Source organism: Xenopus laevis, chromosome 2S (genome assembly GCF_017654675.1).
Source record: "Xenopus laevis strain J_2021 chromosome 2S, Xenopus_laevis_v10.1, whole genome shotgun sequence".
Lineage (NCBI taxonomy): Eukaryota > Metazoa > Chordata > Amphibia > Anura > Pipidae > Xenopus > Xenopus laevis.
In genome coordinates this window covers 68555052-68582249 of record NC_054374.1, presented here as the reverse complement: position 1 = coordinate 68582249, position 27198 = coordinate 68555052, and the positions used below count along the sequence as shown (strand labels likewise).

Genomic DNA, 27198 nt, shown 5'->3' with positions numbered 1-27198 from the left:
TTTGTTAATACTTTTAAGAATGTATTGGGTGATTTCTTGGACAAGCATAATATCCAAGGCTAAAATATACAATTAATTTGAATATTGGTATATACAGTTTATATGAGCGTATGGAGGGGTCAGTGTCAGTGTGTGTATGAATGGATGCTGGGTTTCATTTGAAGGGGTTGAACTTCATGGACTTTGGTCTTTTTTTAACCCAACTTAACTATGTAAATTACTATTGTCCTCCCCAGAGCTGCGCTGCCATCATGTGGCATGTGGATCATACGGTTGGATCAGTACAATCTGTCCTTCCATCTAAATATTTTCTGTTTGTTTCTGACCAATTAGCAAACAGTATGGTTGGCTAGATATATGGATAATTCTAATCCTGTCTGGTTCATACATCACAGCTCATAGAAGAGAAAATAAAAGACCAAAAAGCACAATTTCCATTTAAAATGTTTAATCTTAGACAGAGCTGGAACCATTGGCACTCTGATAATGGTTTTATGAGAATACTTCTTTAAAAGGAGTAAGAGAAAGAAAGAGAGGAGAAAGCTTGAGAAAGATGTAATTTACAGACAGAGAAAAAAAAAATGAAGACAGGGACATGAAACATAGGAGTCAGAATAACGCTGCTCTTTGGAGGGCAGTCCAACACAGCATTGCATGTAGTACTGAAGCTGGAAATTCATCAGCAAAACTGCAAGAGAAAGAGGGTGATCAAAGGCCTGAGAAGAGCAATGTGGGTGACCAAAGGCAAGCATTTGTGACTTTCCTTAAATTTTTGTAAGTTTTTGTAAAACTTTTTAAAAATGGTCCCACTAAATTGCTAATGTTGGCTATATGTGCCTCAGTGCGCTAACCCCATAGCAACAAATCCAGATTTTTTTTTAGCATTAGTACAGGTATGGATATTATCTTTCCATAATTTGAATTACCGTACATTTGGTCTGCTAAAAATCCCTTAAACATTAAATAAACCCAATAGGATTTGTTTGCCACAAATATGGATTCATGCAGCTTAGTAACCATCAAATACAAGGTACTGTTTTTTTATTATAGAGAAAGGGATTTTTTTTTTTTAAATTAGAATTATTTCCTTAAAATGGACTGTATGGGAGATGGCCTTCCTGAAATTCTGAGCTTTCTGTATAAAAGGTTTTCAGATAAGGGATTCCATACCTACAATGTGTAAAGCTATTTGTTGATTAATCATGTGTAGGTTACCTCCCTGTGTTAGTAAAAGCGAACACATATGCAGTGTCATGTAGATGGCATGATGGACAGTGGCATAACTAAACTGTGTCGCCTCCTCCCCACAAATACACACAGCATTCCCCCCCACTACTAAACCCACACACCCACACTTCATGCACAGTGGAAAATAGGAGAGCGACTGGAGAGGGGAGATTTCTAACAACTATAGATGAAGCAGACCCGCCCGCAGTCTGGGCAACCTTTCCCCTGGAAAAAAAATTCTAAAATTGATGTATAAGAGAAAACAATTATTCTTTTTTAAAGATTTACATTATTTTTTACCCCAATGCAGGTTTTTCTCTACATCTGTATAATTTTAAATGGATAAAACTGTTTTGTTTCTTTGATTTTGTGTGGTCCGAGCTAAAGAATCATTTGTGGAAATGGAAGTGGAAAAAAATAGAAAACGGATGTCTTATGGTGTGGGATAGATGAAAGAAGAAACACGGAAACACAAGAAGAAACACAAATTCTACTGCATTTGCATTCAGCACACACAAAATGTGCAACAATTAGCAGGCAAATGGTTAAAGGAATACAGGTGGCAGGGTGCAGAAAGTATAGAAACAGGAGAGAGGGAAAGATAATCTCACCTTCCAGCGATTTCCACACTCATTACACAATACAAATGTTGTCATGGGCTCATCAGCACTTCTGGTCTGCACCTGAGAGCATATAGATTTACACTTACATATTAATATATTTGTATACATTATATCTATCTATCGATCAATCAATCCATTTATATATCTACAGTATCTGTTATAAATATATATATATATACAAAAATATATATTTACATGGAGTTTTTATGTTCAATCTGTGTTTAAAATGGTTTCATAGGGGCACTGGTTTCTGATGAAAAATAACCATAGTATGTGCTTACACTGTATTTTTCACTAATGAAGGAATATTTGAACAATTTCGGAAAGGACAACAAATAATCATTCAATTCAAATCTTACACCAATCAGTCTCTTGTCTATGCTGCTGCTTTGAGTACCTTTGTGGAGTCAGAACCAGTTTTGGAATAAAAGTCAGGGGCCTATGTTTTACAGTGGAGTAGGCAGTGGGATTTTCAAAGTCCCCTGTTAGTGAGAACATTAGATAATCTTCCTATTATTTCACTCAAATGATTTTGACATTTTTATATTGAATTACACTTTTTTCATATTTATTGACAAAAAAATGCTAATTTGCATTTATTCAAGCACAATTATACTCTAACTTAAAATTTCAGTGGAAATTTAGCCTGGTCATTCCATGTCCTGCCCTCCTTCCAAAACCAGAAAGGATTTGGATTACCAGAAATTAATAATACAATTCATTGTATAGCAGAACACATACAAGCACTTGCTGATAATGTCCATCCAAAAAAAAGAAAATCCTTTTAACCACTAGCATACTCCTTTCTGTACTGCAGCAGGTGAGCTCATTAGTAATAATGCCCTAGATACAGTGACACATCTTTGCTTTTTATTTCAAAATTGAAAAGGCTGAGGGAGAAAGGGAGGAGAACAGAAAAAGAAAAAGGGGCAACCTACATACAGTAATATTAACTGGAAGCAGCAGGAATATAGTTGTACAGAGCAATTTTATAAAGGCTTATGCAAAAAAATAATTACATGTAATCTGATTCACTGGAAATACTCCAGTTCATAAGCAACGTATATTGTGAACATACAGCATTTGCATTAGAAAAGAACATGCCAGTTATTTGTATTCAAGCTGTGCACTTGGTATTGAGCTACAACTTCAAGCATTCTCCAAGGTATACTGGCATATACACTAATAATTTAGTGTTTCCCGTGCTAAGAAATCACATATGAATCATACCTCTGTGATAAATATAGTAACAGGACTTTTATTTCTAAAATAAACCGCTGCACTAAGCCACAAGGCTCTAAAACAGACACAGAAATGTCATTCACTGCTGTTGTAGGGAAAGAAACCCTCACTGTTATTAGTTTGGTTGCAGTTACACTTATAGACATGAAAGCACATTTGCAGCCTGCTGTCACGGCACGATTCATGATAACGGATGTATATATGTAAAACGTCCAATTTATTGACACATCACAGATGAAGCCAGCAGGGGGAGCATGGCTTGACGCGTTTCAGAACCCAATGCGCCCTCTGCCAGTTACTTATTTAAATAGCCACACCAATAAAATCATTAATTAAAGGTTATTAAACACAGTCAGAACGTTACAATGTAATAATGTATACTAATAATAATATTTACTAGAGCCATAGCGCTAATAATGTTATAATCACAAACTGTGATGACCCGGCAGTGAGAGGTTATTTATATTATATAATATCTCTCTTTTTTTATACCTCTCACTGCCGGGTCATCACAGTTCATGATTATAACTATATTAGAGCTATGGCTCTTGTAAATATTATCATGGGAATACATTATTACATTGTAGCATTCTGACTGTGTTTAATAGCCTTTAATTAATGATTTTATTGGTTTGGCTATTTAAATAAGTAACTGGCAGAGGGCGCATTGGCTTCTGATGAAGTGACTTGCACAGTCACGAAACACATCGAGCCATGCTCCCCCTTGCTTGCTTCATCTGTGTGTGTGTTCACATTTGATTTTAACTTGATGTCTCAATTAATTGGACGTTTTAAATATATACATCCGTTTTCATGAATCATGCCGTGACTGCAGGCTGCAAGTGTGCTTTCATGTCTATACTGGATTAACCACGTGACCAGAGTGGTATCGGCCACTAACCGCGGCATTGGATTCTTCGCTCCATCTCCAGGATCAGTCTTTCCCTACAGTGTGATACTTTTCTCTGCTCTGGGTTCGGGTGCAGTTGCACTTACCATCACACATTGTCATTCAGTACCACACATATACAGTACACATAATCAGTGGCACACACATGGCCACACATATAGAAAACCTGGTTGTAGCAATAGTGAGGTGATGTTGGTTTTTGACCTGTTGCAATAAACCATAATTTTTTTTATCCGGAGTGCCGCCTTTCAATTTCTTCAAGCACACCTGGTTGAAGCTACACTCACCACCATTTCGTATCCCACATGTAAACACAGCCAATAGTACACACCTGGTTGTAGGAGCAATTCTTCTTTTTGCACTTTTCGCACTGTAGTAGATCTGTCTGAGTACCTCCAGTTTTCGCCATCTGGTGCTCTCTGATGGCTTCTTGTGTCATAGTGTTCCTAAGCTCCCGCAGCTCATCACTTGCCATCTCCTGCCACATATTGAAAGGGAAAAGTGTAATCTACTGTGAATACTTGTACACACATTAGTACACACAGACAACCTCCTCAGGGGACTGGTGTATCTTTTTCCATACAGAATAGTAGATTATCTGTTTCTCTTAAATAATCTATATATCTCTTATAATTGACCGAAGTTAGCGTTCAGGTATGTTCCGTAATGTGTATTTCATGGGGATGTAACATAAGAGCTTTTATGTTGGCTCCCTAAACGCTAAGGGTGGAATTCACAAAAGTGGAGATAGCCCATTTTTGGAGTAAAAGTGATGGTAAACTGGTGTAAAATATTTTCTCCATATTCAAAAAAACAAAAATCTGCCTAAATTCCGACTCAACCGCCACTTTTCCTTTTTTAGTGAAAGAAAGACAGTTTACAGACAATTTTATAAATTTGTCTTTCAAATTAAATAAATATGGTGCAAAAACAACATTTTAAACAACATTTTCTCCCGACATTCCCCCCATGTGTCAGACCAATTCTAAGATAACTTGCTCTGTTTTGGTTCAGCCAATCTTTATTTCACACCTCTTGTAGATGCCCCATTGGGGAGTTATTACCATATTAATAGGAATTAGCATTTTATAGTCAGAGCACAAGTTTCTGTCTAACCCTATAGGTGTAAAAGCCTCATTAACAAAACAAATAAAACACTGTTTAAATAAAAACAAAAGAGTGTTTTCTATAATTTGATATGTAAAAGTTTTTTAATCACACTTGCATTATTTTACTAGATTTATCTTAATGAATGAGGCAATATTAGCAATTTCAGTGAATATATTAACTAAAGGTAAAGTAAAGCATCCTAGCCAATTTTTTAGTTTTAGCAGCAGACACTTGACCTAAGATAAAACATATTTCTGATACAAATCCCTATATTATGCAAAATAGTCTTTTTTAATATTTAGATCCTTATTTCCTTTTACAGAAGTAGAATAACACAAACATGTAGGCAGATTTAGAAATCCCAGATTATCCCGAAAAAATTTATAATTTTCCTAGGTAAAATAAATCACCTTCCCCAGAAATTCCAATTTGATGGCTGACTGACAAGTTTAGTAAGTGTCTGTTTAACAGACAAATTCACAAAAGTGGAGATAGAGGTTTGTGAATTTGGTGGGAAACCCAACATTTTTATATCCACTTTTATTTTGCCTCAGTATCACCACTTTTGTAAATCCCCCCCCAAAATCTGAAAACTGTCTGTTTAAAAGACAAATTCACAAAAGTGGAGATAGAGGTTTGTGAATTTGGTGAGAAATCTGCCATTTTTATCTCCACTTTTATTTTTTCTCAATAGCACTCCTTTTGTGAATTCCCCCCTATAAGTCATTACCTAAAAGCAGTCGCTCTCTATAATCTGTCATTTTTGCTACAAGGAAGTTTGTAAAGCCTGTCACCTCTGCTGTCATTGTAGCAATGCTCTGTGGTGTCACCACTCCACAAAGAACGTTCTTTCTCAGATTGGGATTCTTCGGATCCTTGAGATTGCTTATTCGACTTCTGATCCTATTTCTGTACTTCATATCGGTGACTTTCACTTCGCTGTATATACGTGAGAAAGTTAGGGATAGTGACCCAGACAGAAAGAAGTTATTTGCCTCTCACGTAAAACTTTAAACAAGGATAAGAAACGTCTGAACAAAACAGATGTGCTGTAGGCTATGTACTATGTCTGACAGAAGTACCGGTATTTAGTACAGAACTTGTTTTTTTGACAGAGAGAGAAAAACGCTTAACTTTATTCAATATTCTAGTGTACTATGTGTTGACTGTTGAGTGTTATCGACTAGAATAATGCTACGAGACACAGGATACAGTTCTGAGGTCCACATGCTATATGTATAGAATTAAAAACAGATTGTACTATACTGAATATAGTTTCTTTCTAATCCCTATCCTTGAAGGCCAAAAACAGAAGAAAGATAAGAAACCACCAGGACTGCAGGGAGACACTGGTGCACAATGCTGTACATAAAGGATATATTCCTCGATTTCCCATGCAAGTCTTTCACAATTTGTTCCAAACTGTTTATAATCATCTAGAAAAGAGATATCAGTTCACAATCTTTGTCGTATATTGCAAAATCAGTTTTCTATTTTGACCCCTCTAAGATTTAAGTTTTACTGTTTCTATACTCAATCTACATGAAAAAAAACCTAATTCTTTTAAAGGGGTGGTTCACCCCGAGGTAACCTTTAGTATGTTAGATAATGTCCAGTTGCTAGCATCTTTTCAATTGGCTTTCATTTTTTTAAATATTTTTTGAGTTATTTGTCTTTTTCTTCTGACTCTTTACAGCTTTCAAATGGGGGCCACTGGCCCCATCTAAAAAAACAAATGGTCTGTAAGGCTACAAAATGATTGTTATTGCTAATTTTTATTACTGATCTTTCTATTCAGGCCTCTCTATTATTCTAGTCTCATTTTCAAATCAATGTATGCAGCCAGACTGCTGAAATTGCAAACTGAAGAGCTGCTAAATAAAAGTTAAATAACTCAAAATCCCCAAATAATAGAAAATGATAACCAATTGCAAATTGTCATAGAATATCACTCTCTACATTATACTAAAAGTTCATTCAAGGTAAAAAAAAACCCCTTTAATGTTTTCTTTTTGTGTATCCCCTGCATATGGTATATGCTCCATCTCACCATCGGTCTTCAGAGCTGAGGCCACCATTTCCACGCATTTGTCCCTTACTGAATCACCAGTCAAGTAGCAAGGCCCTAACAAACAGGATGATGGGGAATGGATGTCTACAGGTGATCCCATCTGCCCCCCACTAGCTCTGCAATGAAAGCACAGCACACAATAAATAACAGAATTCTACATCACTCTAAATCTCTCCATTATTCAATCATTAGCATTACCCTTGTTTTTCAGCATCACTAAATGGTTTTGTGGATCCATTCCGAGTAGGTTGAAGTGGGGAGCCAGCAGAGAATTTTCTGTTGCATAAGACAAAGGCAGAATGAGTATTGTTGGAAAATAAACATATAACCACTAACTTTAAAAGCCAGTATTTTTACCTCTCCTCTTTGGTGTTAGTGGGACTCTTACAAGATGCAGAAGATTGGAGAGGGGAGCTGAGAGAGTGTCTCCTAAGACAGAGGGAAAATTCAATGTTTTGATATTGTGTTGAGACCCTTGCAGTTTGTCTGGAATTAAATAACCACCACAAATACTTACAACAAAGCAGTAGTGGGGGCAAGAGAGTCTTGACTAGGGTTAGGCAAAAGAGGTACCTGCCCAGCACTCCACATCATTGCACCACAGACAGGGGCCTCGTCTGCCTACCCCTAGTTCCGGCCCTGGCTGGTCCTGTTTCCTCACCTACCCTGACACTGCTCTAACCCATACTAGCTCCACCCTCCGGCCCACACAATCCCCAAAACCCCTCACCACTGACTCGGGACCATCTTAATCTTTGGCCCTGGAAGAGCATTTATTTAAGCCTTATGTAAATTATCCACTGTAAATCACATTCACCAGGTTCCATTTTATGAGAAGCCATTTAAACTGCCTGTAGGTTTTTAAAGAGTTGCAGTGTGTCTGAATAGGGTGTCCACACAGACATGGGGAGAATTTACAAGTTCACTGCAGATATTTCCCAGATCAGAATTGAACTATGGACCTGGGGACCTCAGGACAAACTGTAAGTGCTAAGCACTGAGCCCCCATAATTTCTCCTTATTTGTAATTTTTTACACACTCTAAATAATGCTGTGTTAATTTGGATTTTATTTATGCATTTTAAACCTATATCACATGAATCATTTTGACTCTCACTATTATCAGTCACTGCTTCTCATATTGCACTATGGGAAACATGGGGCTTAAATCAAATTTAATAGTGATGGAGGAAACTCCTCATGGTAGTAGTCACAGAATTACCAAAGAGATGCGGACCAAGCATTTTATACATTGCAGTTATTTTAGTCACATTATCCATGTCCTTGCCATTGCACTCCTGGATCTGCCAGCGCTGCCTGTTTTACAGATTACAAGGTGCAGGATAGTGGGCTGTTATGGTAGAGAGGGGAATCCACAACTGGGTGATTCCCAATTAAGCTAAATTAGTCAACTACTTTAAAAAAAATACAGTGTATGGCACATCGTTAGCAAGAAGGATATAGCTATGTTACACTAGTGGAAAATGTAAGGTTAGATATAAATTGATAATTATATTTTATGTTGATTAGTTGTTATTATGACACTGTAAGGCATGGGATCCCCTTGAGGAAGTTTTAGAGCAGGTTCTCCTCTGTGTCACTCAACAGGGGATTTCCCTAGGTAGTCTATATAAGGGGTAGAGCACTGGGCCACTTACATTTGGTTGATATAAATAAGGTAAGAGTGACTGATGTCAGAAACCTTAGAGAGGTTCCAAGTGAGAAATATTGTTAGAAAAGCTTGTGGTTGGCCAGATTTGAGGCACCTACTGTAGGTGGTGAAAGATAGGGGTAGGTCACTAGCTGAGGCAATGTGAAGGAGTAAGGAAGGAATTGGTACCACGATGGTACCTCATCTGTGAGCGAGGGACCTTTAGGGAGCTATGATAAAAAAAAGATCCTGTGAAGGAAGAGTATTAGGGTGGTAAGTATCAAAAGAGGACCATTTAGCCTGAGAATCCGTCTACTGTGTTAAATAATATTATCATTGGGAACTGTGTAAACTACTGAGAACTGGAGTCACTGTGCAGTTAATTCCATTTTTTAATGTTCTACTATAAGTCTGCCATTCCCTGTAATGGTGGTGTGTCTCTAAAGGATTAAATCAGCCATTAATACCGAAAGTTACAAAATGCCTGTGGTACACCTTTAATGGAATTGATCCGGCCAACTCAAATTTGATTGACAAGGAACAGAGTTGCCTAGTGTTCACATTTAGTTTTTAAACATATGCAATTTGGTTTAATTTGATTTGATCACCAGTCAAGTAGCAAGGCCCTAACAAACAGGATGATGGGGAATGGATGTACAGTATATAGGTGATCCCATCTGCCCCCCACTAGCTCTGCAATGAAAGCACAGCACACAATAAATAGCACAGCACACAATAAATAACATAATTTTACACCACTGTTAATCTCTCCATTATTCATTTAATAGCATTACCTTTGTTTTTCAGCATCACTAAATGGTTTTGTGGATCCATTCCGAGTAGGTTGAACTGGGGAGCCAACAGAGAATTTTCTGTTGCATGAGACAAAGGCAGAATGAGTATTGTTGGAAAATAAACATATAACCACTAACTTTAAAAGCCAGTATTTTTACCTCTCCTCTTTGGTGTTAGTGGGACTCTTACAAGATGCAGAAGATTGGAGTGGGGAGCTGAGAGAGTGTCTCCTAGGACAGAGGGAAAATTCAATGTGTTGATATTGCGTTGAGACCTTTGCAGTTTGTCTGGAATTAAATAACCACCACAAATACTTACAACAAAGCAGTAGTGGGGGCAAGAGAGTCCTGACTAGTGGTAGGCAAATGAGGTACCTGCCCACCACCCCACATCATTGCACCACAGACAGGTGCCTCATCTACTTACCCCTAGTTCTGGCCCTGGCTGTTACTCACCTACCCTGACACTGCTCCAACCCATACTAGCTCCACCACCTGGCCCACACAATCCCCACCACCCCTCACCACTGACTCTGGGCCCTCTTAATCTTTAGCCCTGGAAGAGAATTTATTTAGGCCTTATGTTAATTATCCACTGTAAATCACATTCACACCCGCTAGGTTTCGTTTTATGAGAAGACATTTAAACTGCCTGTAGGTTTTTAGAGAGTTGCAGTGTCTGAATAGGGTGTCCTCTTAGACGTGGGGAGAATTTACAAGTTCACTGCAGAAAGTTCCCAGGTCAGAATTAAACTATGGACTTGGGGACCTCAGGACATAATGTAACTGAGCCCCTTTACACACCCTAAATAATGTGTTGATTTAGATTTTTATATGCATTTTAAGCCTATATCACATGAAGCGTTTGACTGCCTCTATTATCAGTCACTGCTTCTCATATTGCACTATGGGAAACATGGGGCTTAAATCAAATTTAATGGTGATGAAGGGCCCTATGCTTGGAAACTCCACATGGTAGTAGTCACAGAATTACCAAAGAGATCAAGCATTTTTATATTGCAGTTATGTTTAGTCCACATGATCCATGTCCTTGCCATTGCACTCCTGGATCTGCCAGCGCTGCCTGTTTTACAGATTACAAGGTGCAGGGTAGTGGGCTGTTATGGTAGAGAGGGGAATGCGCAAGTGGGTGATTCCCAATTAAGCTAAATTAGTCAACTACTTTAAAAATAAATACAGTGAATGGCACATTGTTAGCAAGAAGGATATAGCTATGTTACACTAGTGGAACATGTACGGTTAGATTATAAATTGATAATTATATTTTATGTTGATTAGTTGTTATTATGGCATTGTAAGGCATGGGATCCCCTTGAGGAAGTTTTAGAGCAGGTTCTCCTCTGTGTCACTAAACAGGTGATTTCCCTAGGTAGTCTATATAAGGGGTAGAGCACTGGGCCACTTACATTTTAATTGATATAAATAAGGTAAGAGTGACTGATGTCAGAAAGCCTGAGGTCAACAACCTTAGAGAGGTTCCAAGTGAGCCAGATTGTTAGGTAAGCTTGTGGTTGGCCACATTTGCGGCACCTACTGTAGGTGGTGAAAGATAGGGGTAGGTCACAAGCTGAGGCACTGCCAAGGAGTAAGGAAGGAATTGGTACCACAATGGTACCTCTTCTGTGAGCGAGGGACCTTTAGGGAGCTATGATAAAAAAAAGTTCCTGTGAAGGAAGAGTATTAGGGTGGTAAGTATCAAAAAAGGACCAATTAGCCTGGGAATCCTTCTACTGTGTTTAATAATATTATCATTGGGAACTGTGTAAACTACTGAGAACTGGAGTCACTGTGCAGCTAGTTTCATTTTTTAATGTTCTACTATAAGTCTCTGTAATGGTGGTGTGTCTCTAAAGGATTAAATCAGCCATTAATACCGAAAGTTACAAAACGCCTGTGGTACGCCTTTATTGGAATTGATCCCGCCAACTCAAATTTGATTGACAAGGAACAGAGTTGACTAGTGTTCACATGTAGTTTTGAAACATTTGCAATTCGGTTTAATTTGATTTGATCACCAGTCAAGTAGCAAGGCCCTAACAAACAGGATGATGGGGAATGGATGTCTACAGGTGATCCCATCTGCACCCCACTAGCTCTGCAATGAAAGCACAGCACACAATAAATAACAGAATTCTACATCATTCTAAATCTCTCCATTATTCATTCATTAGCATTACCCTTGTTTTTCAGCATCACTAAATAGTTTTGTGGATCCATTCCGAGTAGGTTGAACTGGGGAGCCAGCAGAGAATTTTCTGTTGCATAAGACAAAGGTAGAATGAGTATTGTTGGAAAATAAACATATAACCACTAACTTTAAAAGCCAGTATTTTTACCTCTCCTCTTTGGTGTTAGTGGGACTTTTACAAGATGCAGAAGATTGGAGTGGGGAGCTGAGAGAGTGTCTCCTAGGACAGAGGGAAAATTCAATGTTTTGATAATGTGTTGAGACCCTTGCAGTTTGTCTGGAATTAAATAACCACCACCAATACTTACAACAAAGCAGTAGTGGGGCAAGAGAGTCCTGACTAGTGGTAGGCAAAAGAGGTACCTGCCCAGCACTCCACATCATTGCACCATAGACAGGTGCATACCCCTAGTTCCGGCCCTGCATGGTCCCGTTCCTCACCTACCCCGACACTGCTCCAACCCATACTAGCTCCACCCCCTGGCCCACACAATCCCCAACACCCCTCACCCCTGACTCTGGGACCTCTTAATCTTTGGCCCTGGAAGAGCACTTATTTAAGCCTTATCTAAATTATCCACTGTAAATCACGTTCACACTCACTAGGTTTCATTTTATGAGAAGCCATTTAACCTGCCTGTGGGTTTTTAGAGAGTTGCAGTAGAGATACAGGATATATTCTGCAAGGTGTTGTGTGATGTATTTTGTATGAAATTGCCATTGCATTTATCCTGCCATAATTTCTTGGGCATTATATGCTGAATGGACCCTGGGATATTATAAAGGAGTCATAACAAACCCTCCCCAAACACAAAAATCATCTACAGCCTACGTGTCAGATGCATACTCTCACTGCACTACAAATAAGAAGAGAGATAGATGCAAACTTTTTTACCTCTGGAATTTGGCAAGTGTGCACTGTTGACTAAAAAAATAACATGGGTAAATGCACCTGTTTGTTTTTTTAACTTCCTACAATGTGTGAATTTGTCCTTTTATATTTTGACGAACAGAGCCACAAATGTGTAAAAAAATATGTCAGTTTGATAAAAGGTCATTTTGTCAATTTCATGTGGTTTAATGCAATTAAGGTCTAATTCAATGTATTACTTAGTGTGATGAAGGACATTGATTACTACTTGCTGCAAAACAAATGGTGATTGCTTGAAGGTCACAGTAGTTGAAGAAAGCAGAATTTGAAATTTGTACAGGTTAAAATATGGGCAGGCCAATTAGGCCTACATTACTGCATTACTGACTTATAATGCAGAGAGATTTACACTATATACATTGTATATGTGTATATATATATATATATATATATATATATATATATATATATATATATATATACAGTTATCCTTGAGAAAGAGCACAGTTGGTGTTCGAAACGTTGGATTTTTTTCAATAAATCTTGATTTTCTTACAAGTATTCCCGTTGAGTGCTGCCCAATGTCACTTTATAAAGATATATATATATATATATATATATATATATATATACTGTTTTTCTGATGGACTTTCCCAACCACTTGAATGTAAGTAATAAACATAACTAGGTCATAAATGTGCATTTATCTGAAGGTGCATTTATCTGGAGATGCAGTAAGCTGAGAGAAATATAGTATGTCAGTGAAGTATAAGAGACCTTTCACATTCTAGCAGATTTTGATTTTCCTTTATTTTTGTTATATCTAAGGAAATTCCCCATTTGTTCACACACATCTCACCTCTCTGGCTTCTTTGGAATCTCAACAGTGGTTTGGGCATTGGTAGGGTGATTTCTGCCAGGGAAAAAAAACACAGCATAGTATACTCAGAATATTAAAGCTAAACCAGCACAAAAGTTTAACTCACTTCATGTTTATAAAGATAGAATGCTGGATTTGAACTTAGCAAATACAACAAATAATTTTCTCCCTCATCCTGTATATAATCCACACAATATATTTTACAGGGACAGTATATTCCCTTGGTCAACATGAGTGCAATGAATAGGGCTTGTGTTGAACATATGTTTTGCCTATTCTTTTAATCAGGAAAATGCCCTGTTTAGATCAATTAATAACAAAAATCTTAGTTCAATAAGTGCAATACATTGAACATTAGTTACAATAACTAATACAAGAGGTAAATAGATTGCTGCCCAAAAGAGCTAACAATCAATTTTAAAAGGTGAAATTTTAAAAGGTGAAGCTTAATTAAAGAAATATGTTATAAGAGAAAAGAAGACAGAAAGAGTGGGAGAAGGTTGGACAGAACCAGGGAGGGAATTGCATAAAAAGTGGGAAGCCTTTGCAAAGTCTTGTATGGGAGGAGGTATTGAGAGAGAGAGAGAGAAGTAGAAGAGTAAGTCACTAGAGAAGCGTAAAAAGTGTTGGTAAGAATTAGAATTCTGGTGGCACTTTGGGTAATAAACAATCATATTTGGGAAGTATGTCTTAAAGGAATAGTTCAGTGTGAAAATAAAAACTGGGTAAATAGATAAGCTGTGCAAAATAAAAAATGTTTCTTATATAGTTAGTTAGCCAAAAATGTAATGTATACAGGCTGGAGTGAACAGATGTCTAATAAAACAGCCAGAATCCAACTTCCTGCTTTTCAGCTCTATAACTCTGAGTTAGTCAGCGACTTGAAGGGGGGCCACATGGTACATTTCTGTTCAGTGAGTTTGTAATTGATATTCAGCATTCAGCTCAGATTCAAAAGCAACAGAAATGACCCATGTGGCCCCCCCCCTCAAGTCTCTGATTGGTTACTGTCTGGTAGCCAGGGCAACCAGTCAGTGTAAACCAAGAGAGCTGAAAAGCAGGAAGTAGTGTTCTGACTGACATGTTATACATCAAATCACTTCAGCCTTTATACATTACATTTTTGGCTTACTGACTATATTAGAAACATTTTTTATATTGCACAGCCTATCTATTTACCCAGTTTTTATTTTTACACTGAACAATTCCTTTAAGTGAAAGTGACATGGTTTATATGTGAATGAAAATGTGGAGTGAAGGACAGTGCAGAAATAATGATAAACCCCAAGCTGTCAAGCTTTTAACTGTGGCAGAAACTTCTGGGATATTATAGGTGTTGCATGTTCTCTTTTGGAGAGGTTTAATTTAAGGTATTGTTGGGACATCCATGTGTAGTGATATGTATGGGGCCTATGTATGAATGAATGATCACCTATTCCTGTATTCTAATCAAAAAAAAGTACATTCCAAAGTAGAACTGTTTGTACAGTTGTTATTGGCAAAACAACATCTAAGGAAATTACAAGAAAGATTTTGATACTTGATTAACTTGTTAATTAGCCAATCAGAACACATTCTTATTTTGGTCAGTGAGACTGTAACTGTATAACTTAGGCAGTTCTTACACAGAGAAAGGGTTTATAGGGCATGTCATCTCGGATTTGAACGTCAGGGAGGATGCTGCTCCCTATACAATTTTTTATAAATTTTTTATAATAAAGACCTATTTATAATTTGCTGTCTCTGGGCTGGATAATCTCAATAAATTGTTTCATCTCTGGGAACTTTGGTTGTATTCATTTACCTGGCTGTGGTAAATTGCGGAATCTATATTTTACACCACTATACCGATATATATCTATAATATTATACACAACACTAGTTAGGGACAACAGACAAGCAAGAAGAGACTGGAGTTAAAGGGGTTGTTCACCTTCAAACACTTTTTTCAGTTCAGTTGGTTTCAGATTGTTCACCAGAAATAAAGATTTTTTTTTCCAGTTATTTTTTATTTTCTATTTGTGACTATTTTTCTAATATTGAAGTGTAAAGGGGGGGGCACATGGGTCATAATTGTTGCTTTTGAATCTGATCTGAATGCTAAGGATCAATTGCAAACTCACTGAGCAGTTATGTCCCATGTTGCCCCCCGTTCAAGTCACTGACTAACTCAGAGTTAGAGAGATTAAAAGCAGGAAGTAGTGTTCTGTTCTGTTACATCCAGTCACTCAAGCCTTTATACATTACATTTTTGGCTAACTAACTATATTGGAAACATTTTATATTTTGCACATACAATCTATTTACCCTGTTTTTATTTTTACACTGAACTGTTCCTTTAAGCTAGTGCCACGTGTGGCGGATTCTCAGCCTGAGGATGAATGCAATCCGCCTTATGGTCCTAAAAGCTTTTTGATGTGCCTGCAACCAGAGCAATTGCTTTGGCCCAGGTGCAGCCACACGTAGCAGATTCTGGCAGCAAAACGCATATCCATAATGAAATCTGTTATTGTTTGCACCCAGGCATCCATACAAACTCACACACATAGATAGATAGATAGATAGATAGATAGATAGATAGATAGATAGATAGATGATAGATAAATAGATTAATAAGTAGATATAGAGGGAGAAAATAGTGCAAATTGAACAAACCTCACCTTTCTGGTTTCTTTGCAGTATGTAAAGTGGACTGACCATCAGTAGAGTGACTCCTACAACAAAGCAACATACCACTGTCTTAATATTGAAAAAATAAGGAAGAAACCAAACGGGCTGTTGAGTCCCTAAGCCTGCAACCATATGCCTGCAACCAGAACCATTACATTAGGCCAGGTGCAGGGACATGGAGCAAATTTTGTCACCAAACTGCACCTAGGCCAACGAATGGATCCATACAAACTCACACACGTATATGTAGATATATTAATACTTACAGACAGAAAGAGAAAATAGTGCAAATAAACACAAACTTCTCACCTTTCTGGTTTCTTTGCAGTGAGTAAAGAGGACTGAACATCAGTAGAGTGACTCCTGCAACAGAGCAACATACCATTTTATCTTAATATTGGAAAAATAAGGAAGAAACCAAAGGGACATTTAGGCCCAAGCCTGCAACCATGTGTCTGCAACCAGAACCACTGCATTGGCCCACTTGCAGGGACATGGAGCAAATTTTGTCATCAAACTGCACCTAGGCCAACGAATGGATCCATACAAACTCACACAAGTATATGTAGATATATTAATACTTACAGACAGAAAGAGAAAATAGTGCAAATAAACACAAACTTCTCACCTTTCTGGTTTCTTTGCAGTGTGTAAAGAGGACTGAACATCAGTAGAGTGACCCCTACAACAGAGCAACATACCATTGTATCTTAACACTGAAAAAGTAAGGATAAAACCAAATGGACTGTTGGGCCCCCAAGCCTGCAACCATGTGCCTGCAACCAGAGCCACTGCATTGGGCTAGGTGCAGGGACACTAAGCAAATTTTAGCACCAAAATGCTCCCAGGCCAACGAATGGATCCATACAAACTCACACACATACTGTATATGTAGATATATTAATACTTATAGACAGAAAGAGAAAATAGTGCAAATAAACACAAACGTCTCACCTTTCTGTTTTTTTTGCAGTGTGTAAAGAGGACTGAACATCAGTAGAGTGACTCCTACAACAGAGCAACATACCATTGTATCTTAACATTGGAACTGTTGGGACCCCAAGCCACTTATAGTCTTAGTCCCTTAATCCACCCACATATTACAATAAAATGTTACAAATTTACAAAACGGATATAAACTTGCCTTTGAATCTACAATATGCCATGATTCTAAAAGGGTGCCATTGCCCTGTCGTCATGGTGCTAATAAACTAAATCATCAGTGAATTATCCAACTAGAGGAAGAAGACCTTCTTCAATGACTAGTACTCCATATTAATTGCAGTTTAAGGAGCTGGTGAATGAGAAACAATACTGTATCAACAAACAGCCCACGCACTGTGCCCTTACTGTAGAAACAAACTAAATCAACACATTCGCTGTTCTTAGCAGTTACGTTTTTGCTGTGGTCGTCTAGGAAACCTGCCTGGATTTGCCAAGCTCATGTCTTTGAACTTTCTCCAGCTTCATTTAAGCCTCAGCATATTTCATCAGTTCATGAAATACATAAATACTGCCAAATAAGTTTCTGGGAAATAGTAAGTGATAAAAAAAATCCATGTAGGGGATATATTTCCCCAATTCACTGCAGTGCTAACAAGCTAAAATCACTGCACCCACACTCTGCTGACAAGCCTAGTCCGAAAAAGGTTACATTAACAAAACAACAGTTAACTAGCCTAGCACAGATAAACAATAAAGCAATTTATTCCTGACAACATCCACCTTTAAGTAGGGAGACTTATGGAAATGCATTGTGAATGGTTGGCTATGCAGTCCCCCCTCTCTACTCAAATATCTCACCTTTCTGGTTTCTTTGTAGTATGATCGGAGGACTGGACATCAGTAGAGTGAACTCTGCAACAAAAAAACAACTGTGTTGCAACTTCCCTGCTGTAACAAAGTATGCTGAAATCTTTACTTAGTTAACAATCTTCTCTCATGGTACATATGTCTGAGAAGTCCTAGCTTTTGGGTTTTTTTTATGTTCAGTCAGTCAGGATCTCTTCATTCATAACAGTCCTCTAGGGGTAGAGCCCCACAGTTAAGAAACCACTACTCAACTGCTCACTAAAAAATGTTTCTGTCTTCCCCTAACATGGACCAATGTTGAAGAGATACTGTGCATTAGTAATGTATTTCTCCTGTAGCTTTCTCCTGATGATGATGTTGGGAGTTTTGCTACAGGCTCTAATTTGGTAGCGTCTCAGATCAAATTCACACTGAAGCTTGAAATGAAAGGAAATACATTTACTATGGACCTCATAATATCAGATTTTCAAAAATACTCTTGCAGTTTATTGCTGGAAGAAAACTTTGGAGAATTGGTTATTTAGGGCAGGAGGAAAGATAAAGAACATGTAAGTAGAAAATAGACACAAAGCACTCTCATAGGATCCATACACAATCATATATTTCATTTTCAACATTGGGTTAGTATGCTATGTCAAAAGAAGGAAGAGTTTGATAGATCATACTCAAGAAAAATCTTTCAAACACGTTTGGCATACATGTACAACTAATTCTCTCTCTCTCTCTCTATACATATAGTCCTCCTTTTAAGAATAAAATTTTTCATTTTTTAAGACCTGTGAGTGCGGATCTTACTTGATGGTAGTTATATATATATACTGTATATCATATATAGTTAGATGTAGGACCATGTTTTACAAAAATTCCTTACCTTTCTGGTTTCTTTGTGGCATGTAAGAATGATTTATCATTGGTAGAGTGCCTTCTGGAATTGAAAAGCAGAAAATTGTGTCCTTACATAGGATTGCATGCATCCTGCCCTTCCCTCTGAATAAACACATAGCAACTTCACTGCATTCTCTGGTTGTATTTTCTTGCTTTCTAACATAAAACACCAATGCAATACACGGAATGACTGGACGAGTTATTGCAGGGAATTTTAAATCACTATGCACTACTGCAGTAACCATTAGCAACCAAGCAGCAGCTAGCTTTGGTCACCCATGTGCAGTAAAACTAGTGGAAGTAAATGTCAGAGCAAGATGATTACTGAACAGAACCTTGGAATAACAGTGCTTTGGGGCCACATACTCACCTATATTTGAAGAAATTTATATCAGAGTAGAACTTACAAGTATTGTAAGATGCCATACTTCACTGTATGATTACATTAGTTTTTGACTCCCTGATCTAGAAAATAGAAGCATTCTGAAACACATACTTAATACTACTGTTCAGCTGCTGTGTATGGGCTCTCTAAAAATATTGGGATATGGCAGTGTTATTTTTTGTGTTGTAAACACCATTTAGCCAGTTAAATCACTGCAATGAACCTTTTACTTCTGTAACAAACTGATCATACATCTTAATGCACCTAAAATTTTATACTATGTCCTCAAATATCTCAAATACTGAAACAAGACATTTATGGTAAAAAAATACTTCACCTGTTTTGAGCACATTATGGCTACTGATGAGAATACTATTGAGTTTTCCTGCTTTTCTGAAGAGTACACATGAGCTTTCTCGTATATTAAAATGTGCATAAAATGACGATGATGATTATTATTGTTATTATTTTAATAACACGAGTAACTTATAGGTGATTATAGCAGGCTAAAAATAGTTTGCATTGATTTCTCTGGGGTATGCCACATGGACTGCATGTTGTAGAACAGACTTTCATCATAACAACAGAATATATTTTCAGTCTTCTGTATGACACATTTTCACCCCCATGTAATATATGGCAATGAATAATGAACATTTAAATATCTGATTGAACATTTTAGTAAATATACCCCTCTTCTACCCTGATTCTGTTAACAAAGACAAAACAGACAAATGAAGTCAACACAACCCTCTCATCGCTATAAAGATTTCTATCATTGCAAACCTTTCTGGCTTCTTTACAACCTGCAAAGAGGGCTGGATGGTGGGAGAGTGACTCCTGCAGGAGAAAAAGCAACATCACATCATTAGACATGCAATTCCTTCTCTCAACCAAACTAAACAGCTCCATGATAAATTCAACAGGTATCAAGTTTTCTGCATCACCCTCATTGTACCTCCAACATTACCAAGAACACTGGACAAAACAACATATATTTGTTTTGTCCTTACAAATTATTTGCGGTTTCTAATAAACTAGGATATTCCATGAGAATGCCATTACTTTGGCTCATGGATTAGAGACTGATCTTGCTCCTTGGAGTACCAAGTCACTGGTGGTAACTGGGCATTCCAGGTTATTTATTCATCATTGCCTCAGTTTGGCTGGTTGCGACTGGCCTAGAAATATAAGCTGTCAGTTCCTCAAAAATAGAGCTGCCAGACTAAACTAGAACCCAATATACTCACAGTACTAACAAGCATAGCAGCTAGCAGAAGCTGATTTAAAACAGTTTTGTTCTTTTATGTATACAAACGCATGGTGTTGCTGTCACAATAAAAGATCCGCTGGAATCTACTGCTAATGCAAGATCAGATTTAGCAAACTAAAAATTAATTATTTATTTTTCTGTCTTAAACATTTTTGAACACATCTCACCTCTCCTTTTTCTTCTCAGTCTGGATGGAAGGCTGAACATCTTCAGAGTAACTCCTGTAAAAGAAGGACAGAGATTTGAACCTTGTGAATTTTAATCTATGAAAATGTTCATTAATCCAGGTCATGATATAAAGTATCTAGTAGAATTAAGGCTAAAGCAACTGGACTTCTCTATTTTTTGAAAACTGAATCAGAATACCTTCTCAGAGAGAATGCAAAGTAAATGTACTTATTAACTGTTGTAATGATCTAAAACTGCTCAATAAGCAAACATCATAACAACTATGGCAGTTAAAATATATCTAAAAATACAAATTATAAAACATTTTAAATAAAAATAATTACTTTACATTTTTAGCCTACAAGCCAAATCCAGCCACTTTCTGTTTCAGTACAGTTACAGCCCTGCACCATATGAATACCAATATATTATGTCTGCTATAAGCAATGCCAGGTACTTATACCCAAGGAAAATATCTCTTGTGCCCCCATCTTCTGGCAGCAGCCACTAGTTCTGAACCTGCTTGCCCTTTCCAAAACTAGTAAGCCAGGATGGGAGCAGAAACTGATTACATAATTCAGTATTTTTTTTTTTTTTTTTAAATGCACCCCCCCCCATATAAACAAGTTGCGCTATCCTTAGTTCAAGGTATGGCTAAAGGTGTTCTCATTTTGCTGTTTCCGCTAACAAATTATTGGTGTTATATAGTAACAGAGACATATACAGGTATGGGATCTGGAAACCAGTTATCCAGAAAGCTCCAAATTATTGAATGGCCATTTCCAATAGACTCCATTTTAATCAAATAATTAAAATTTTCAGAAATGTAATAATACAACATTACCTTGTACTAGATTCCAACTAAGATATAATTAATACTTACTGAATGAAAAACTATTTTTTGAGATTTCATTCGTTCTTAATTTTTATATTTTTGGAGACTTTAAGTTTGGAGATCAAAATTACTGAAAGACCCCTTATCTGGAAAACCCCAGGTTCTGAGAATTCAGGATAACATGTCCCATACCTGTATTACTATGGTGTATTTCTATAGCAAAAATGCAATATTTACTTTGAGTGTTCTCCCTCTACCTCTAGAATTGGTTGCTATGATTTACTTACCAAAAACCAAGAGAAATTCAAGAAATCCACCAAAGAATATACTGAATTAAAAAACAGGACATTGTGCAAATGAACAAAGTCTGTGTATATTATGTAGAGGATACATAATATACAGAGATCTATATATGTCTGCACATGAGTATAATTGACACATTTGAGTTGTGCAGGTAGTGAGGCAAGTGTGTGTTTTATACAAATCATTTTTGTACTGTCCACTCTGGTAGTAGGTATAAAAAAAGATTGCCCTTTAATAACACACAGTATTGGTGCTATGTTAGGCGATGTATTACTGGGCTATGACAAATTAGTACATTTAGTACATTTTAATACAGAAAGCAGGATAAGCTAACATCCTTGATTTCAGCAGCATTAGGCAGTATATTTGTGCATGAACCCTGTACCTCTACTACACATAACCCCTCATCTACCTTTTTAATTTGGGCTCCTTCGGGATATCTTGCTGAGTGTGTGATGGTTTATAACTTGCAGGGCACTGACTGTAGGAAATAAAAAAAATATAGCATCAGTGACATTTGTAGATAAAAATGTAATTAACATAAATCTAAAACATTTGTGGTACACATTTAATGTAAGCTTTACTTCACAGTTAGTTAGAAATCCAAAACTCACAGGGGGTAAACACAAATAAAATCAATTTAAAAGGTCTGTGTCCATTAAATCATAAAAAGTGCGAGTTTATTCATTTATTATTCATAAATATGGGGCAACACCCGCCATACTCAACTTGCAACTACATTCTTATGGATTTCATGTTTTCAAGTTTTTCACAATTATTTTTGCTGATCTTCTGGCAGTAATTAATTTCCGCAGTTTCCCTATCACTTCCAAAGGTTCTTAATAGCCATCCTCTGCAATCAGACATGTCTGTCCCTTCCTACAATCCATTTAACTCTACTGCTAACACAAGACTCAAAACTGCAGAGCTATTGTAATTCCCACTTATAAATCCCTTCTGGCTAGTTCACCTCTTCAGAACCCTGTCTGGATCATTAAGGCTTAAGCTATAGGTGGCATGGTGTTTGAAAAAAGGGACTAATAATTTTACTGAGCCACAAAGAAATGCAAAGTTTAAAAAGCCAATGTGAGAATTGTAGGACAGCCTACCGCAGTGTACTATAATTTAGAAAATGAAAGTAAAGGCTGCACTTGTGCAAACTACCAACTATAGTATATCGAGATATATATATATATATCAACATTTAATTCCTCTAAATACTATTTTAGACTATACAGTATGCAACAGGGGTTTGATAAATACTGTACCTCACTGGCTTGAGTTTTCTGTTTGCTGCCCTGGTTTGTATCGGGGGGGGGGAGGACAGGTGATTTGTGGTGATAAAAATCTAGGTCCTGGACATTCCCTTTCTATGGTGCAAACAAACACTCCTTATTTAGTGGCTCCAGCATCCTGTGGCACAGAATGTGTGCACTGTCATCAGGTAAAAGAAAATGTTTCTATACACTTTGTATAGGGAAGAAAGCTAAAATACTATACATTATATGGAGGTGTGCAAGGGATATACAATTAGTTTTGCAAGCATGTACTTTATGTACCTCCAGAAAACGCAGAGAGACATCTACTAAGCCATAATTTAATTTAAAATCGGGCATTAAAAACTTCCTACAACTGATTCCCCATCAAAAATTTGCCATTTAGTAAGTAAGGATGACAATACATAAAATTTAAAAAGATACCTGGGTCTTTCTACATGTAGATTTTTGGATGTAGGAGACGAAATCCTGCAAAAGAGAGTTTAAAAAAAGAGAAATTGAAAAGCTAACTGAAAGTGATGAAGAGAAGTAAGATGATTTGATTTGCAAGGGTAGGAGGGAATAAAGTATAGAAGATGGTGCAAATTGAATGCATCACTCACCTGGCAGGACCTGACTGGGTTGGTTTAACCACATCTGAAGTTGCTTTGGTGCCTTTGTCTTTGTAAGAAGATTCTGGGTTGGAAAAGACATACAATTTTAGAGTGGGATATGGTTTGAATGTTTGTCTAAAGAATCCCATCAGCCCAGTCAGAAGCATCCGATATGGGTGAGATCTGAGGGTGAATACAATTTGTTATCCTAGATATTAGTGGAATTAGGATGACTGATGACAATGTTTATTATATAGTATTATATTTATCTTTATATACATTTAGCTCCATAGATATTTGGACAGAGGCAATTGTTTTTTTCGAATTTTGGTTCTGTACATTACCAAGAGGAGTTTTAAATGAAACAATTCAGATGCAGTTGAACTGCAGAATTTCAGCTTTAATTCCGTTTTAAGATTGCATAAAAATGTGAGGAACTAAAGCCTTTTTTTAACACAATCACTTCATTTCAGGGGCTGAAAAGTAATTGGATAAATTAAAAAACTGAAAATAAAATTTGAATTTCTAATACTTGGTTGAAAACCCTTTGCTGGCAATGACAGCCTAAAGTCTTGAACTCATGGACATCACCAGATTCTGGGTTTCCTCCTTTTTAATGCCAGGCCTTTACTGCAGCGGCTTTCAGTTGCTGTTTGTGGACCTTTCTGTCCGAAGTTTAGTCTTCAAGAAGTGAAAGGCATGCTCAATTGGGTTCAGATCGGGTGACTGACTTGGCCATTCAAGAATATTCTCAGGATGTACCAAAATGTAGATTTTGCCACTCCTAATATTGTAGCAATTTCTCGGATGGGTTTTGCTGTTTTTTCAGCTTAAGGATGGCTTGTTTCACATGCATGGAGAGCTCCTTTGAAAGCATGTTTTCTGTTCACAGCAAAATCTTCTACATACACGCATCCCCCCCCCTCAAATCAACTCCAGGGCTTCATTGATAATGACATAACGAAGGAATTGCCCACACCTGCCCATGAAATAGCCTTTGAGTCAATTGTCCAATTACTTTTGAGCCCCCCGAAATGAAATTATTGTATTAAAAAAAGGCTTTAGTTCCTCACATTTTTATGCAATCTTTTTGTTCAACCCACTGAATTAAAGCTGAAAGTCTGCAGTTCAACTGCATCTGAGTTATTTGATTTAAAATTCATTGTGGTAATGAACAGAGCCAAAATTAGAAAAAAAAGTTCTCTGTCCAAATATTTATGAACCTAACTGTATGTAACCTTAAAATAAGGGAGTACGTGACCAAACAGTGAACCATTAATTGTTGCTTGAACCCGAAATGTCTGAAGATTGCATAACAACAAAAAGAAGGGAAAAGGAAAAATGCTGTAAGGGCAATGGGTGAGTGGACTTGTTATCAGCACTTGTTTCCATACTAGGAGATAAAAAAAGAACATTATCTAAATACATTACAGTGTCATATTATACAATTTTACCAAATATTTTCTTCCAGTCCTTGATGATGGCTGTGGCAAGCTCTATGACCTTTCGCTCATCACTCTTCTTCTTAATTTTATTTACAGTCACACCAACTCTTGTGCTCTGTAAGTTGAATGGCGGAGACAATAGTTCACATATCTTCAGTAAACAATAACCCTCTCTGGTCCATGAGCAGTATGTCATTCACATCTGAGCTCTAATAAATAACGGGTTGTGCTAGCATGTACAGTGGTAGACGGTGTTAGCCTTACCCTCAAGAGAGTAACATTGACTTCAATTGCCTGCAGCTCCTTTAGCAATTCCAGAATACGGTCCTGAAGAAAAATCAGTGCATAATGGAGGGTGTCAGGAAAAACAAGTAAAGAAAACTAAATAAATAAAGCTTAATGCTTATGTTGTATGAATTGGTGCTAGTCATTAACAATGCACCCAGCCAGTCTGCTCATTTGAGTTGCATGTAGTATATATATTAATTGCCTGCATCAATACACACAGGCACTTGACAGGACGCGCGTGCGCGATCGTGCGCAAACGAGAGAGCGCGTGGGCGATCATGCGCATGCACGATCGTGCGCGGACTGCGTCAGAACGCTCAGTAGTCAGAGAGCATTGAGAAAAGTGTAAAGACACAAATTAATTTTGTCAATACTGACACTGATATAGCAAAAGTACAAAATAACGTCATCTTTATCAAAGTTTCACAGTCGTATGCATAACAGATATACTGCGTTTTCACAGTACTTTCCCCCATGCCTTACTGTATCCAGTTGCCAGTTTTCCCTCCGCCGTTGCTACACTTCATAAATAACCCAGAGCTGTCAGACTCCATTATGTGTCCTCTTTGCACAAACACGGAACTTTCTAATTGCACTTCACCAACTTGATTTTTCTTATTACTACTCTGGTACTTTTGTTATTGTTTTCTCTCCTTGTCCACCCTCAATGTCCACACATGCTCTAAGTTATTGTTTTTGGAACTCCCACCCACCAACTCCCATCTACTCACTGTGTTTCCCTCGCTGAATCTCCTTTCCAGCCTTCTTCCAATCTTCAGAAGCTCCTCTTCCAAACCCATTTCCTCATGAGGAGTAGAGAAATATGTAAATGTATATATGTGATTTGTTTTTGTTTGTTGACTGTGGGTGGAGTGGGTGTGGCTGAGTGCCTACTAAATGCGGTGTGTGTGTGTTTTTTTTATATAAACTTTGTCTGTGTGCTTCAGTACCTGTATGCTTTTGTGTATACAGTGCTGTGTTTATACATTAATGAGATAAATGCCCAAACTGTGTGTATATACCAGGACTAAGTATATACAGACTTTTCTTGGCTTGTTGTAAGACAGGAGGTGTGTCCCAAATTATAAATAGTCCCAAGGACTTTGAGCTTGACACAGGAGGAGGAGGGGTGGTAGTGACAGCTGGACACATGAAGTAGAAACTTTATACTGTACACACAGCAGACACGTTAAAACACATATACATAGTACCAAGCTCGCAACCAGCACTAAACACGTGTAGGTTTTGTGATGCAATGAATTCCATAAACATTTAAAAACTGAGAAAACACCAAACTACCAGACTAAATTATTATTTAACTAATGAGCAAAGAGCAAACATAACTTTGTAACCACAATCAAATATACTGTAAGACTATGCCCCCTAGTGATCGAGAAAAACTCGATCCGCACCTGACCTGAACCAGCACACCCCTGATCAGAGCCCGCACCCGACTTCTGCCTTCCTTTTATAGACCTGCGCCGACACTTCCCGCTAATGACATCACAAAAGGAGTGGGACAGGCAGGTGTGCACCTATAAAACTGGAAGTCGGAAGCAGGCAGGAAGAGCAGGCAGAAGAGTTCAACCCGAACCTGCCCATGACCCACAAATGGGGCAGCAAGGTTGACCCGAACCCGCCCGACCCATAGATAAATCCGTGGGTATCGAGCCAGC

At 37.5% G+C, this 27198-nt stretch overlaps 1 protein-coding gene across 8 annotated transcripts; it reads right to left on the bottom strand.

The window, feature by feature from the left end:
• Window positions 1-431: 431 nt before the first annotated feature.
• tcea3.S (transcription elongation factor A (SII), 3 S homeolog) lies at window positions 432-26801 on the bottom strand. Of its 8 annotated transcripts, none has more exons than XM_041583237.1 (27): window positions 26254-26796; window positions 25499-25561; window positions 25244-25349; window positions 23799-23871; window positions 23620-23664; window positions 22332-22400; window positions 20781-20834; window positions 20127-20180; window positions 18942-18995; window positions 18062-18115; window positions 17213-17266; window positions 16887-16940; window positions 16568-16621; window positions 16249-16302; window positions 13568-13621; window positions 11986-12057; window positions 11827-11904; window positions 9788-9916; window positions 9629-9706; window positions 7541-7612; window positions 7382-7459; window positions 7163-7299; window positions 6492-6548; window positions 5907-6061; window positions 4334-4480; window positions 1839-1910; window positions 432-688 (listed from the first exon to the last, which is right to left on the bottom strand). In XM_041583237.1, exons 1-27 carry the CDS (start codon window positions 26320-26322, stop codon window positions 680-682), a joined length of 1995 nt encoding a protein of 664 aa, XP_041439171.1. In that variant the 5' UTR covers window positions 26323-26796; the 3' UTR covers window positions 432-679.
• Window positions 26802-27198: the final 397 nt, after the last annotated feature.